The sequence below is a fragment of the Larus michahellis genome, chromosome 2 (genome assembly GCF_964199755.1).
Source record: "Larus michahellis chromosome 2, bLarMic1.1, whole genome shotgun sequence".
Classification (NCBI taxonomy): Eukaryota; Metazoa; Chordata; class Aves; order Charadriiformes; family Laridae; genus Larus; species Larus michahellis.
This window is the reverse complement of record NC_133897.1, coordinates 145,767,595-145,784,946: the sequence shown is the minus strand read 5'-3', so window position 1 is coordinate 145,784,946 and position 17,352 is coordinate 145,767,595. Positions and strand designations below refer to the sequence as shown.

General features: G+C 36.5%; 1 protein-coding gene across 6 annotated transcripts in view; it reads right to left on the bottom strand.

Moving 5' to 3' along the window:
- The window catches only part of VPS13B (vacuolar protein sorting 13 homolog B), a 479,916-nt gene that overhangs the window by 311,335 nt on the left and 151,229 nt on the right, over window positions 1-17,352 (bottom strand). For all 6 annotated transcript variants that reach the window (XM_074577514.1, XM_074577516.1, XM_074577511.1 and 3 more), the window contains 2 exons: window positions 14,332-14,466; window positions 13,330-13,500 (listed from right to left, as the gene is read on the bottom strand). In XM_074577514.1, coding sequence (XP_074433615.1) covers window positions 13,330-13,500; window positions 14,332-14,466 — 306 coding nt within the window. The remainder of the gene's footprint in view (window positions 1-13,329; window positions 13,501-14,331; window positions 14,467-17,352) is intronic.

The window sequence follows — 17,352 nt, the reverse complement described above, 5'->3', positions numbered from 1 at the left end:
GTCTTAGAAAAGTCTGAATATTATTTACATTGGCAAACTGACATGCAAGACACATCTACTGTTCTAAGCAAGTGTAATGTTATTCTTAAACTACTGCACTAAAACCAGTGACGGTAACCTCCTTTTACATATTTCAAGCTGCCATACTTAATAGCTTTTGTCTAGGATTTCTATGGGGGTAAGGGCTGTGACGCAGAGCTTTATTAGGTACAGCCTATTTTTTTGGAAGATAATTTAATTTCTAAGAGCACACTAAAAATTTAGTAAAGAAGCCATATGAAGCTCAAAATACTGATTTTCTCAAAAGTTACGTTGATAGCATTGATACAGATTTATATAATCTAAAACATTTATTATGTATAACGTGGCATGCAAACTTCATTTAAAAGTGTTGCAGGTATCATATATTCATGACAGGCCAAGGCCAGGTGGAGTCATGTAAAAATTTGTAAAATAAGTATGAAGAAACTATTATGTCATAATGGTCTCCTCATGTTGGAAAGCATGGCAGGAACTCCGGTGTTACTTTATTTCCTCACAGCCAGGACCAAAATGCTGCTGTAACTGATCCTAAGGTACAGCGGCTCCCCATATAACAGCGTTCACTTGCAAGTGTTTCACTATGGGACCTCACAGAAAGTGAACGAAAAACATCTCGTTCCCTTAGCATTACCTCATGCCACTTCTGTACAAGTATGCTTCTTAATTACTAATATCTATGCTCTCAAAAACAAATATTCTGGAGTCACTTGCTCAAGTATATTCACACCTCTATACCCAGAAACCATTGAGCTAGCTGAGCTGCTGCCATTTGAGAAGTGACAAACTTACAGCTAAAGCCAAATGGAGCCAAGCCACAGTAAAGGCTACAAGAGTTAGTGAATCCTTCTGGCAAATATCCCTCCATCATCCTCTCGGAACAGCCTATTAGAGTACCTCAGTGGGGAAGAGCAATGCAAACCATTCCAAAATGTTCCATTTTGCCCAACAGTGTAAGATAAATACTGTCCTCCCTGGCTACATCTCCAATACCTCTAGTAGTGCTGCCTTTGACAAATATTAATGAAGATTTTAACTATCATACTTCCACCTTTAAGGTGGATTACTCTTGCCTCTCAGTTTTCTGGTTAACGGGAAGGCAGGCACAGTCTCTTGAGTTTGTGGATTGATTTGGTGCCATTGTGTAGAAAACACCTGCTCCTTCCATCACGATTTTGAGATAGTGATTTTTCAGAGCAAAAAGCAAGTTTGTATGGTGCATGTTAGAGACACCCTGTTCCAGGAAACAGGCTGAAACGAAGTACAAGGAATCTTAATTTTACTCGTAACAGAAAGGAGGAGGAAAAAACTACTTGATGAGTTTCTAAACATCTTTAAGTAAGCACTCCTGCAGTCTCACCGACTGCTGTAAGATGACTATGAGTATCCCTGGATAGATACAACACGGCCATTGTTGTCTGCCTCCAAAGTGACACACAAAGTTCACACTGCCCTTACAGCTATTCCAACAAGCAAAAGCGGGAGTTCCTGCTCTCACTCACCTTGTGTCACGGCAGCTTGTACAAGTCCTGCAGTCACAGAAGAGTGGTTACTTCTGTACTGTTGACTTGGGAAGTGTGAGGATACTTGATATACAACATCTGGCACTTCTTATCAAAAATCTCCAATTCAAGTGTAATGGGATGCACTCTCTTTGGTATTGTGCAAGCATTTGAAGAAAAATTAAAGTTGAACAGTTCATTTCCTACATGTCTATCTTATCAAAGGAAACATGGTATCAAGCTGTGAAGACAAGGAACCTGGCAATGTAGTCATCTGCAAAAGATTGTGCAAGCTGCAACATCCCAACAGTGCAAAGAGACAGGCGTCCTTTTAATACATGGCTTTTACCAGCTATTAACACTCTTATATCTTTAGTGAGCACGCAGGTAGCATTTTCGTAAGTGCTACCCATACATGTGCTTTATTTTGATAATTTACTTATCTATAGTATCACTACTCCCTTATCACAAGCACAATATAAATTAAAGTCTATGCATTATAACAAAACAAATAAGGTCTTAAAATAAAGTTGGAATAATCTGTGCATTAGAAGTGTGCAAAAAGCAGATAAATATTCTGACTCTTAGGTCCTAAATGTTCAAAGGGCTCTTGAAAATAGAAAGTCTTGAACTGAGGTAAATGTTCAAAGGGCTCTTGAAAATAGAAAGTCTTGAACTGAGGATGCAATGATTAAAATAATACTAACCTTAGTTAGCAATTAAATGATCACATCTCCCTTAGGACTAAAACTGTGGACAACAGCTAGTAGCTGACATCTCACTTCAACATTTTACAGCTGCTCTAAGCAAAGACTTCAGACACTTGAATGCATGCATGCATCTTATTTTCCCAGGATTTCAAAGTCCACGTCCAGGCTGCTGCTCAGCCATTATAAATGAGTAATTCAAGTAGGGCATGACTGCTTGTTGTATTAACTTGATAAAGATGTTTCATTCGAAGTGCATCAACAGTTGTGTTAAGTCATCCCTTTCACAGGCTTGTACTTATTGTGTGGTATGTTACCAGTGAAGAAATAAAAAAGTATTACTGGCTTCAAATGAATATAAAAGTCTTTACACTAAATATAATTAGTATTACGAAGATTATTGTTATGTTTTTATTACACCTGTTTTGAAAACTCCAAAATAGTCAAGTATACCTTAATTATTTCCTGGTTTTTAACTAAAAACAATTTTATCAACTGACTGCAATCTGCATCAAAGTTTTATTTCGTTAGTTTAGACATGTAATGGCTTAAAGCACTGCTGTGCACTTTAAAATACACACATCTGTTTTCAGGAAATTCTATTACCCTGATCACTTTGTATCCATCAACTTTTCCAAAAGTTGGTTTAAAAACACAAATTTAAGATAACAGATAAATTTTAAGCTTATCCTTTAATAAAGAATCTATCAAACACGTACAAAGCAACCATTTTGCAATAATTTTAATGCCTGAAAAATATTAATACAGGGCTTGGGCTAAAATATCTTTCAAATAATACTAAGATATATTGAACATCTTTAATTTTCTTGCATGAATTTTCAGGTCACGACTTGGAAGATTTGCTAAATACAGAATCCCTCTTTCTCTTATCACAGCAGGGACATTATAATAGAGCTCAAAATTAGAGGGAGAAGAGAATGCAAATTCCCCTTTCATGAATTTATTTCCATTGAAAAGACAACTAAACATGAACATAGTTACACTAAATATAAGAAATATACTGTATACATAATTTAGGCAAAGCCCAGTGAGGAAAAGATGTCCAGTTTATTTAAAAGATGATTAATTACATCTTACTGATTACCCTCTCTGCCATGGACTAATACAGAAGAGAAGAATACTATCCAGAGGCGATGATCCACCACATGTGCTCCATAACCCTGCTCACTAATGTTGAGCCAGACACTGCATTTAATGCTTCCCTAGATTCAATCATATCTTCTCTTATTTTTCCGGTTTCTATTTACAAAATTTCCATTATTTTCTGCCCTTTTTTGGGGGGTGGGGTGGTTGGGGGGTGGGGGGATTCCCTATGATAGCCAGTTCTAATATTTTACTTTATATTGTATTTAAGCAGTGTTTCTGTATGGTTTAAGTAGTTTTATTCCAGAAATAAAACAAGCATAGGCACTTTTTAGGGCAGGGGGGAGATGGAAAGAGGCAGTCAGCTTCTGATTTATTCAGATTATTATTCTGGTATCTAACATTAATTTTCAGGTTATAATTTATTTTCATTTATGGTTTGTATCATATTATTAGAACATGGTCTTTTTTCCCCTCTAGCCTGACAGTTAGTTATTAACACTGAAATTCAGAGAGATGTGACTCAAACTCCAATCGGTCTGACTCCTTTCACGTCCACCTTCCACACAGGCAGTGGGCTATTTTTCCAAGATTTCTGGATATGAGGCATCATAGTCAAAGCTACTTCTCCAGCTTGGCACCGATCCCAGGCAAACGGCCCAAGAAGCTGTACAGTGACAGATGACACTCACGGGCTCAGAGTGGAAGAGCTGGCAGATGCAGGCAGACTCTTCTTGCGCCAACTGTAAGAGCTGACATGTTTGTTCACGACTCCCCATCCCTTCAGTTCTCATTGTCAGGGCACCCATTCTCCTGTGCACAGCCATGCAACGTTCTCATTAAGTTCAGATAGTACGACCTCAAAATGATTTGCTGTTCTGCTTACAGACAGAAAGAATCAATTTTCTAAATCTCTTGGGGGAAAATGACAATTTCATTTTTTTCCAGATCCTTCTACTTCATCTTAAAAATACATCAGGAATTGGGAAAACCGGACTTTGCATTAATTTGCTGTGCTGTAAATGGACCTCAACATCAACAATTAGCAGCAGAAGAGTGTTTGAATTGGAACTCAGGACTCATGTCAGCAAAGTACTTTGCTCCAGCAAATGTTTGTGCCTTAACTGAACCAGCTGCAAGATTAGGGCAACACCTAGAATACTCTTTCAGACACGACTTCAGAAAAAAAATAAATTGTTTTTTCCTTTTCAAAATGCCTTTTCACCTACTGGAGAGTGTAAATCAGATTAAAATTAAGAATTAAAAATATTTAGCTATTTAATTAAACTATATATCCACTATAATCCTATCACTGCATTTCTCAAACAGATTTAGTACTCCATGTGATACTGAGAATGTCAAGATCTCAAACATACAGTACTTGTGTTTGAAGCTGGTGTACTTAGAAATCTGTTAGATAGAGATACTCAATATTAAATGCTCACATCCTATATAAGTATGGTAATTTTAGCTATTAAATGGAACTGAAAAATTACACAGTGCACTGTTTTCCTCGTATCAGTTTTAAGTATTTCTGCTACTGTACACAATAAGTACACACATGAGTATCTTGCACATATTACTTCTATTTCAGTGCACAGGTAAAAGGCAAATGAAATCAGCTCATACAGCACAGAAGTGATTAACTGGTCTAAAGGTTAAAAGTGACTAATTGTTCCCGCAGTACTAATGTCTGTACAGTTTGAAGATTTTTGATAAAAATATAAACTGATCTTGAGAAGCTTCACAGCCCACGAAGGAAACTAAACTAATTTAAATGTTTCTAAAGTTGGACACCTTAAAAATAATCTGTCCAAAATCATTTTCAGTTTGGTCAACTACAGGAGTATGTCTTAGCTTGGGACTTATCACCAGGGTTATCTGGTTGAATTTAAAAAAAAAAAAAATCAATATTCTGCTAAGATTCTAACCTCATTTGTCTAATACTGGCTGTGAAATGTTGTTTTCTACATAAAACTAAGTATTCAGTCACTTGGTAATGGCGTAACTTTATTTTGTGACCACAAATGGCTATTTGTTACCTCATGGAAAGGAACTTCCGTGGGAACTTCAGGACAGTTTGGGTGGAAGGGGATAACATGGTTAAATACTCACTCTGCACATTTACGACTGCATCCTAAACCATATAAATGAGACTGTTAGTACAATTTGTGTGTATTTTTGTGTGTATTATAACCAGAACATTGGAATCTTGGGAGCTTCTTTTTAACCTACTACGGAGTTGAAGTGTGAAAATTACTGAGAAAAAATAATTTAGGTTTGCACACAAATATAGATTTAGATCATAATTTCTGCATTAAAAATAAAGGAAATACTTCATTTAATGCTGTTTTTCACCAAATGTGCTACATTTCCGTCCAGTAAGATGTTATTTAAACACTTCTTACTAAAATTTGAAAAACAAAAATTGACCCGCTCAAAGTGCATTTATATTTTACCGCCAAAAGTCTACTGATTTTTAGTGATATCTACTTAGCATTTCATTACAAGAAATAGCCATTTTATAAGAAACGTTTATATCACCGTAGCAGTAGTGAGAGCAATATAATTCAATTATAAAACCTGGAAACAGTTTAAACACCATTTGAAAGTAAACAGTTACAGTCCCTTATGCCCATGTCTGGGAAGCGTCCAAATGGAAGTTAAAGATCCCATGGCATTTTTTCAAAGTGAGTAGGAGCTATCCCAATATGTTGGCCAACATATATTTTCTCAATTAAAAACAGATTTCAATGTCCAAAGCTATGTGTCAGCAATTGCTGAGAGCATATGCCTGTCACGTTTCCAAAACTCTCTGCACCATCAGTATCTAGTCACCTTGCTGAATAATGCTTTTCCAGATGCCACAAGCGGAAAACGTGCATGCATTTTCATAAATATATGAAGCACAGATACATTATCCTATACTGTTATGGAAATAGAAGTCATCATTCGAATGCACATGTAGATTTTTTTTTTTCATCCCAGAAGTGTTAAACATGACTTTGGTGGCCAAATGAAACACTTTGATAACACCAGATTGTAAGTAAATAGAAATCCTATGGAACACACATGGCATACACACAAAATAAAGGTAGCGGAAATAATCTCATATCTGCCATTCCCTAACTTTTACACATTTAATGAGTTAAAAGGTTAAAAATTTTAAAAAAGGCTTTTTTAACAACTCATTTTCTTTAGTTAATTTTATAGATTTTTCTAGGTTATGCTCTGTTTAAAGAGAAAGCGGGGAGATTTCCTTTATGCACTTTAAAGCCTGCATACCCCATATTACCCACCACTCAAGAGCTCAAATCTTCAGTTGTTGAGTGTAGCTTTTTTTTTATATCAGTTTTTCAAATATCATTTTACAAAACTCAGAATCCTATTTAGTTCCAGTTTCAAAATTCTAGGCTGCGTGTATTGATGAAAGGTCGATGGCATATTGAGAGAAACTGAATGCAATGTATGCAGAGATGAAAACACCTCTTCCCCCAAGAGGATTTGCAGAATTACTTGATGGGAAGTTGAACAAAATGCCCTATTCCCGCATTGCACAATTACCTTTCTATAACCAGAACTTACTGCCAGTTGCCAGCATTATGGAACCCACTGTAAATAATGTTAATCTGGTTAGCGTTGTATAGTATGTCCCTCCCTGATGCTACTCCCATGGACATGACATTTATAATTGGAGCCAGTAGAGTAACAGACTGTGCTTGAGCACAAGTTTACTTCCCTCTTGGAAAAAGTAATAAGTGCTAAGTAATACATAAGACAGTAGACAGAGAGGTGATTCAGGTCTGGAAAAATATTTGATACTTCACATGGCTATAGCGCACAAAACATTGAGCTGTGAGGGTAACGGGGGAGGATGGAGCACACACAAGCTGGTAAAATGTCCAAAATTAAATGCATTTAAAAAGACGCGTTTACTTTCTCAGATAGATATTAACTAACTCACATTTACCACTGTTACCAACTTGCTCTTCCCCACACCATCCTCCGGTCCTGAACGGCTGAGTAGTACCACCATCTGCTGCCCCCACTTGAATTTGTGATGAAATTCAAAGACACCAGACATTTTGCTTACTACAATAAACTAATTTCAAAGTCATAAGAGAGAGAAAAAGGGAGGGAGAAAACTCCATTACCACAAAATACTTCTGCCCACAAGTTTTGCAACTTGAAAAAATTTTAAATCTAGCGTCGCAGTTCAGGCAGTTGAGCTACTATTTTTAACCCAATTTGGAAACTTCAGGACATTACTAGAAAACAACTTCTAAAAATGTATACTTATGTGAATTTAAATTCACTCCAACGTTTCACTCCAACGTTTCACTCCAACATAAGTACTACATGAATACTGTGTTTTCAGTAACTTATACTATTAACATTCCTATTTTTCCAAGGCAAAATATGAGAATAAGCCAGATTTTAAAAGCAATTAAGAGGATATAAATGTTGTGCGCTGCAAGAGCACAGTTCTCAAAAGACCAGAGTCCTGGCAACTATCATAATCCTTTTGAAATTGTTCATATTAAGATTAAAGATCACTTTGTTCCTCTATTCCCACAACTAGTTGGTATGGTAAAAAGATCAGTCCCCTAGTTTTATATGTAACATCTTTAACATTTGCTCTCCTTTCTGTGCATGTGATTAAATGTAACATTTTGAAATCCCAAAGTTCTGAGAAAAACATAAATCCTTGTCCACAGCTGCTGTTTGACTCTGGAAACACATGCATTTTCTTTTCAAGCATCTACCATCAAAAAATCCCAAAGGACTTGAACTGGAGAACACCTGCATCTCTTCATTTAGTTCCAATAACAGAGTCTAAACTTCAAAATTACAAAAATAGATGCTATGTTCAGCTGCAGTTACATTCTGCCCCTAATTCCCGTGAACAAAAATGCTAAGAGCATGAAATCATTCAGGCAAGCTCTGTCATCGAGAGGATAAGATTTTTTGCACCAGAAGCCCAGTGGGAACTTGATAGAAAACTGGCAACAATTACAGATAAAGTACATAGTGAAATCCTCAGGGAGAGAAAAGGAAATGTAATAAGATAGATGGGTATAATTTTTACACATTTATGCCCAAACCACAAATGTGAATTGTCTTTAATTACTACAATATATTAAGCGTTTTTACTCATCCACTGTGTCAAATCTTTCCAAAATACTTCAAATTAGTTTACAAATTCTCTTTTACAAGGTTTGGGTTTTTTTATTTACTCACTCAAATTAGAACTGAAAACATAAAAATTGTCATTGTTCCAGCTTTAAAATCCAGACTTTGCAGTATCCCCAGGCTAAGTAGTCAAAATTAAGTAAAAAATATTTCAATGCCAGGCTTTTTTAACTGCAAGAAAGGGGGAGTTGGGGGCATATATAACGTGCATAGTGTGTACGCATAAAAACAAACATATGTAAAATATCTCAACTCCTTTCAAATAAGTTCTAATAGTTAAAATCAGTTCCTTTATGATAGCAAAAAAAATTCCTCCTGGTTACAACATTTACAGCACTTTTGTCAGGTCTGAAGATAGGATTTCTTCAGTCTTAAAAATATTTTCACTTCACAAATTATTTTTCCTTTGCTGAGGGGAGTGGGAGAGAATAGAGTGATCTTATCTAAACTTAGAAAACATTGGCAGCAGAGAAAAAAATCCGAAAATCTTTGGAAGTTTAAGGAAAATAACAAAGGAGAAATTACCAACTTTTACAATGCTGAATACTTGCTCTTCAGCCTTCACGTAGCTTTCACAAACTAGAGAAGCCTTCTCACTCTTACTTTGCCCCACTGGGTGTATCAATTTACCATATAGGAGCATGATATTAATACAGGTACTTTTGTTGACTCCCTATTTCACTGCTGCATTACTGAATATTTAAGCTAACCTCAAAGAAAACTTTAGTAATTGTATTTTTTTGTTTTAGTTCCTCTTGATTTATATGTAATAAATTTCCCCATACACCAGCTGTGCAGGCACTCCCAATTATTCAATATGGCAAACCAAATAGAGCTTAATCAGCCCACCTCATCTATTCAACAGCTGCTCATAATTAAATACTAACACCAGCATTCATTCTGAAATCTCCCTATTTCTCTCGAAGGCCAGGTGAAACAAACAAGGTCTGCAGCTTGCTCCGAGGGCTAATAAAGCCAGGGTTAGTTCAGAGAAGCATTAAGACGACCTTCCCAAGCCCTGGGGTAATGGAATAATCTCCTCTCTTGTATTTATTATGTATGCTGCAGTTTAGATAACGACTGGGGAAAATATCCACTGATTTTTACAACTACGCACCAAGATACCTGGGGCAGTTTTTCATACAACAAGTGTGTCCAAAACTAAAAGCACCCGCATGCAGACTTGTATTTAAGGACTAAGCAAAATCATGTTCTGTGTCCCTAAATACTTCCTTCGCCATAGGTGGATCGGTTTTCCACTGTGCTAACGACACTTTGTGCACCAAACAGTAAAATACTCTTGCTAAGTAAACACCAGGATATGCACTTGTTACACATAATACTTACTTTGCCTGTATATGCTATATGTCACACCCTTTAACGTTGCCCTTCGTGAAATTACATTTTATAGAGTTTTTTCCTTTGCTGGTGTCCTGGTTATACTCAATGCAGTATGGACCTCCTAGAACCGTTTTTTTTCCCCCCTTCCTCTCAGCAGCAACAAGTGAAATAGCAAGAAATAAAATACTAGTGTAAAATACTTTTATCACTCAAATTGTAACTATGCAGTCAATCACTGTAGGGCCACCTACAGACCAGCAGTAAAAGCAAATGCACAACCATCCTGGTCACCCCGGATCATATGATTCGAGTGGCAGAGACAGTAGACAGTTGCTGACTTGAGAAGGAGAGGAGGAGGAAAGACGCCCTACTTGTTCTCCAGGTAAATACACCCTGATTTATTCAAGAATCTCATGCAATTTTCACAGTCTCCTCCTTGGCATTATGTATCCAAACAACTGCTTTGATTTTAGACCAAGTTGTTTTCCATTCAACTTCACAGGAGCATAATGAATTAATAAGTTATTCTTCCTTTACTAATTTTTATGTAAACAAAAAAATTTTAGGACACTTACATCAGCATTGTGTTGTATTCCAAGATTCTTCCAGAGTACATAGAAATTCCCCTGCAACTGCTTCTCTTGGTTTTACACACAAAAAGATATTATATCATCCCATTCTTAATGGAGGTGGCTAACTTGCAGCTCGCTAGCTTTGTACAGCTCCAGTGCACGCCCTGCCCTGCTGCACACTGTGACCAGCAGCTCCGCTGACATTGAGTTTGCAACGTTTTCTGAATCCTCGTACACGGGGAGAAGTAAACTGAATTTACCCGACTGCTGGGTGATGACTTATCCAATCCCACCAAGCTGGAACTGCTGCCCCCTTAGCTCTTTCGAGTAATCATGTGTGTATTTTGAGAGCTATTTGTATATGCACTTTGCAGAGTTAGAAGACTTGGCCAATCCTGGCCTTATCTCCAGCAGTCTGATAACACTGAACAATTCTAGATGATTTTTCTCATCTCTCCTGGATAGCATTTTTCATTCTTTCTACATGCAGGTTGCACTACTCTCTTCACTATTCTCTGTAGTCCAAATTCCTATTCCAGAACATTGTATCTAACATTATGAGGACAAATGCCTCAAACAGCACAACTTCAGTACTACACAATCATCTCCAGTGGTACAGCTTTAAACAACCCTTTCATTCCCCTGAGGCATAAGTTGAATTTGCTGTCAAATTATCCAGTATAGCTTCCTTAATTCCCAGAAGTGACTGCAGCTGACAGCAAAAGTATTTTTATGCTCTCAAATCACTTCATGTTTTCTCTCCATGTAGCTTTCACAGTGGTAATGAAAAGGATAGCCATATCTCCTGTATTAAATTGCCTCAGCTCCTTCAGCAAGTATTTGAAAGCAAAGGCTTTAATTAACTCCACCATCCTTTGTATAGAACCTGAGATGACAAACGTTGTTGTTTCCTAGTTTAATTTATATTAAAAAAAACCAAAACACCCCAAATCATTTGTAGTACACTATTCTTCATGTTTACCAGGACCAAAGCTTTAACACACTAGCCAGCTTCTCCCTCTCGTTTGTCATCAATCCCAGGTGCCACCTTACAGACCTAGAGAAGCAGAGGCAGAGCCTGAGCACGCAGGGCAGCGACTGCCACTGAGTACACCGAACCAATACAACTTTCCTGAGGCTCTGGGGGCATGGGTGAAGTGTCCAGTAAACTTTCAGTTCTAAAAATCCTAGCATTTTAAATGAATCTCCATTCATCTACAAAAAAGGTACCACAGACACTCGTCTGTTACAAACCAATTTTCTGCCTTTTAAAGTCCCTGCATATGAGTCTGGCCAGCACTTCATTTGTCAGTACCTTAATTCTCATAGGCGTCTCCTGTCACAACCTATCAAGTGCTCTCTACTATCTAATTGGACTGTCATAATACTGATGAGCTGAAATGTAGGTGAACACTGTGACCTGTAACAAAAGCAATAATTCTATAATATAGGTAAGTATGCATAGCTCCTTTAAAATGTAATTAATATTCTAAGACAAAAATCAGACAAACTGAAAAGATCATCAAAAATGGCAGAAAATGCAGTAATAGTAATAAATATAATTATTATGAACACTTAAAAGCTACATAAGTGAGACAACAGGTGCAACAGATTTTTACTTTTTTTAAAAAACAGATCTGAATAATTTGGAGACTGTTGAATCATTAATTGCTTTTCAGCAATGTTTTAGGGGCAGGAACTTAAAACAATTGTTATAAAACCACTGCCATAAACATTTTCAACATGATGCTCTCCAAGAAACATACAAGTACAGTTACTGAAAAAATAACCTAACAACTGCTGGAGTGCACAGTGCTCACAAATATTTACTTTGCATAAGAATCAAAGGTTGCTTACATATGCATATAAAAATTACAAAGACGGTAATAAATTCACTGTTACTTTTCAGACTAATGACATTCAACAACCATTACACGTGAAAAAGTTAGAGAAAAAAGCACACTTTTCATTTTATTTTTGTGTTTCATAATATTGGAGTCAGCTAATTCTTTTGCTTTCCTTAAACTAGATGCTCTTTTGGGATTGGTTTTTTTCCCTTATTTGATTCCACTCTTAGCATTGCAACAGGATAAACTTTTAAAAACACAAAAGAATGATTTCTTTTTTTTAAAATGCACCATACTGACAGCAAAACCTAGATCCATGTATATTTCACAAACTATATTACAGTTACTTTAAACTAGATAGATACATTTCAAAATTGGCAGTGTTGCTTAAAACACACCAATGTTTTGTTTAAAGCCCACAGAAACCATAAGAACGTAAGGTAAGAGTATTTATGCCCACAAACTCAACAACACCCTTAAATTTATCCAAGCCACTCCCTGAATATATCAACTTGTTTCTCATTTAAAACCACCACACCACCAAGTTTGATGACACTAAATGTATGCTCTGTAGCATTTTAAAAATTATCTTTTTATTATTAACAAATTTTGACAAGCAAATTCTTAATTTATTATAAATTACGCTTCAAATTGATATGAACCATCTTGAATTCAGTATGTCAACTCTGTATAAGAAGCTCGACCCAACAGGGAAGAAAGGATAGAACTAATATTTTCAACATGGATCCTGCCCCCAAAAGAGAAGTCTACAAAAAGTTCTGTATAAATAATTTTAAAGGCAACCAAAGTCAGTGAAGCATTCCTTATTGAAGACGACACACATCAAAATGCTGCTTTTAGTTTTTGTGTCTCACAGTGAGCTAAAGTAAAGTTATAATGTGTGCAGTATGTGAAAAAGATACTTCGGCATTTGGCACATTTTATATCAAGCCCCTCTTTTGAAAATTACATTGGATAGGAAAAATGTAATGCGATACCAGCTTAACAAGAGTTTTGCACTTACCAGAATTATGGCAGTAGTCCATATACTGTGGAATTTGGATTGTAAAGGCTACCAAATCTGGAGCTAAGAGAGATTCTGGCTTTCTACTCTCATTGAGCCATTTACTGCTATGTAAGTCTCTGGTGTCAGAAGGGCCTTGAATTAAAGGAATCAGCTTCTCTTTTCCATCACCTAAAATAAAGGTAACAAGATAAATTTTCAACACATAAACATTCACTAGTCCAAAGAGAACAGCTATTAACATTGTAAGAATTAAAAGAGGAAACAGAAAGAGCAATCTCCTATAAACTATTAAACAACTTCCTCAGTGTTATCTCGTAAATGTCTTTACATCCAGGAGGATTTCAAATAAAGTAATCCATTCTCTTTAAAATAGTAATTTCCATCTCAAGTTTACAAAATAATATCTTTTAAAATCACCAGGAACTCTATTTAGATTTAAATACACTACATTTTTAATATTCTTGACATTAGCTGCCTTTACGTATGACGAGATCATAAGCATTGATCGGAAAAGTTCCTGCATGCTCTTCAAGAAAAATTGTAAGAAATTTAAAAATTATTTATCACAGAGCCCTCAAAAACTTCAGAAGCAAAACACATACTTGCAACATTGATGGAAAATGAGATATTAAACAATAAACAGAATACATCAAAATTTGCCACAAATAAAACAAAGTGCAAATATTCTGCGTAACATGAAAATGCAGAGTTATTCCAGTTTCTTCAGTGCTTTTAGATTAATATTTGTCTCAGCAGAAAAAAACCCAACATCTTTATTTTTTATTCGGTGTAAAAACTGACTATACTGGGGCCAGACTGGATCATCCTGGCACACTTAACAATAATAATAAAAAACCCCAAAACAGAAAGAATACAAAAAACCCTCTCTGATTCATAGGAACAATGAGTAAATTCTTGTTTCAGTAACTCTCCTTGTAAAAAGCAAGGCCAATTCTCCTATACAGGCAATAAAGTTTTACATGGTCCAGCTGCACATACCTGGGGCTTTGGCACAAATTTTTATTGATCCCACGGTCCCAGAGGCACATTTGACCAATGATGTGCCGCAGTACTTCAATTCAACATTCTGGATCGAGCCCTCAAGAGTTGGCAGGGGATTCTTAGATTTCACACCTAATAAAAGAAAACTGCAAATGTACTAGCCTGTTGAATTTAAATATTTTTATATTCCTTCACCAAGGCATTTAAACTTAATTATACTTTAATTATCTACTTTAGATGTTCTTATAGCATTTTTTTCGTGGTTCACAGTTTTTAAAGGGAAGTGAGAGAATGCTGTATATAGGCATTTTAATACAAACCGTTATGCATAAAATATATAGATACGAGGAAAACACACAAAGCCACTTAGAAATTGGAATAATAAATATGTATATATACACATACATACACTTTTGTTTTCACTTTATAAGCGTCACCTGAACTATTCTCTTTCATGTTTTTATTATGACCTTTTCATTTCAGGATCTTAAAAATCACAAAGTGTTTTCAAGCTTACATTTAGACAACATTTTACTCAGTAGCAATGTAGCGCATTAAATCCATGCAGCTGAATGGCACAGAAGGCCAACGGCACACTTGCCATTTTTCAACGGAAACTGGAGTTCAAACCTTGCCTTAGGTCACAAGTGGAAATGAGTTTTGGTGGTCTTTCCTCAGCCCCTATTTGTGCACACCAGAAAACTACCGCACCAGTTGGAAGAAATCGGTGCTATTGGCAGACACTTCTGAAGAGCTGCCTAGAACTGCGGTGGCAGCAGCAGGGGATCTTACAACTCAGGACTGAGATATATTGGCAGAGCTCGAGGGCAGCCCCCAAAACAGCCCCAGAGCATGGGTGGAGAAAGCCAGCCCTCCTATTCTGTACTGCGCTGCCTATCAAAAAAAAAAAAACAAAACATAAATTTACTTGCAAATTAGAAAGAAATAGTTTCAACACCTGTAAGAAGTATGAAAGGAAAAACTAACAGAAGTTACCATTTTTTATGGTTTTTTTTCCCCCTCATGCAAAAGTGACTTGGAATTTGTCAGTTAAAATTGGCAAGCCGCTTGTTAATTATGCAAACATTAGTATAATTATGGAACCATTTCCTCACATACGTAACATAGAATTTGTTCCAAAATCCATAATTATGCAAGGAAAGTATTATGGAATATCAGGTAAAAAAATTAAAAAGCATTTTGATATGTATTTCAACATAGTTACACACATCAAAGAAACTTAGTATGTTCTCTTCAGAATTAACTCATTAGCTTTTTGCACAATCTCTCAAAGACTTAACCCAAAGAACAACCTATAATATATAGTAGTAAGGAAAGATTCCTAAGAAATTATAAGAAACAGAAGATTAAAAATTAAACCTGGTAATTGTCCTTAGTTCACTGTGCCTATTCCAGTTCTTAAACACTGAAGAATATTTGGTAGTGCGGATAAAACCGTTTAGCAAGCAGACTTCTTGACGTATATTTATTTAATCTTTGTTCTAGTAAGCCATTAAAATAATTTTTGAGTAAGTGCTTTCCAAGGTAAGAAGAGAGAAGCAGCATACGAAGAGACACATGGCATTCAGTAACCCAGACTGCCATGTGAAAGTAGGTTTTACGTTCTATGCATACTCTCTTACATAATTTAACCCATCTTCTGTGTTTGAGGTAGACCCAAGCCTCTTCTTAATTTGCGATTCAGGAAGGCTCCAGGCTCAAAGAATGCTCACTGCAACCCATTTGTGTGCCTGCTGCTACAACACCCCATCAGTTCCCAGTCTGAAAGATCAGCTACCGGTTCTCGTCTTGGGAATACACCCTCATTCCCAGGCTTGCCCAGGGTAAGCCTCTTTTAAAGCTGAAAATCCCCTTTGATCTAAGGTGCGGTATCAGACACAATGCATGAATTTGTCAAAAGCAGATAGGGTATCTGTAGGCATTTCCTAGTCTTAGCTCTGCCTCCTCAGGCTTCCTATAAACTTGTGCAAATAGAGGCCATTGTGTTGGGGGAGGAGGAAAAAAGTATGTTTTTCCCTTCTGCCTATTCCAAAACTAAGATTGTAAAATACCATTAGTAGCAGCCAAGATTACAGTCAAAGCAAAACAAATTTGACTTCATAATTTGACCCCCATCTTTCAAGTCTTCTCAAAACTGGTAGCTTCTTGCTATTTCCATCTTTCAGCAACTCTCTTTTGCCTCAAAATACAAGGTGTGATGTCCGATACATTTCTTGCACTTCACTACGGAAGATTAAGTACTTTTAAAACTAAATATTTTCCACTTTCAGATGCATTACCCTGGACAACTTCTCTGCACTAAGGCTAAAACTTTCCACGTTACTTACACACATAACATTAATTTTATTTTAGTATCATGTTGAGAACAAGCAACCAAGTTTCATGTGATCATGCTCCCTATTTGTTTCTGTTCAGTTCTATTCCCTCACCAAATAACTTCCCAACACATTGAATTTCAGCAAGATATAGCAACATCAAAGACATTTATTTCCTACAGTCTTCATGAAAATGGGGGTATATTTGTCCTGTGATCTGACCGGTCAGCATATGCGTGACAGTCAGCAACACATTGCTCAAACCAGTCAGTGCACTCTTTTTCACCCAGCCAGCCGTTACGGATCATGATGGGAAGCTAGAATAGCTGAATGGCGTGGCCATGAAGAAACTCACAAACCGATAGCACTAAGTTATTTCTTTCTGGAACTCCTGTTTGAGGGATAGGATGAACACCTCAGTTGTTTTTAACTACTTGAAAAGAAAATAGAAAAGTATTACGAAGACATGGCGTAATCATGCCCCTCCTTTTCTATGTTGGTGTGACATCAAATGGCGACATCATCCCGCTCTCAGTTTTAACATCTGATAACCACAGCACACCACAGTAATCAAGGAGAAGTTGCAAGAAAAATTAATTCTGCCCAGGATTCACAGCTCTGGACTGAAGGATACTCAGAAAGCCCATTTATTAAATATTTAAATCCTATACAGAGCCTACAA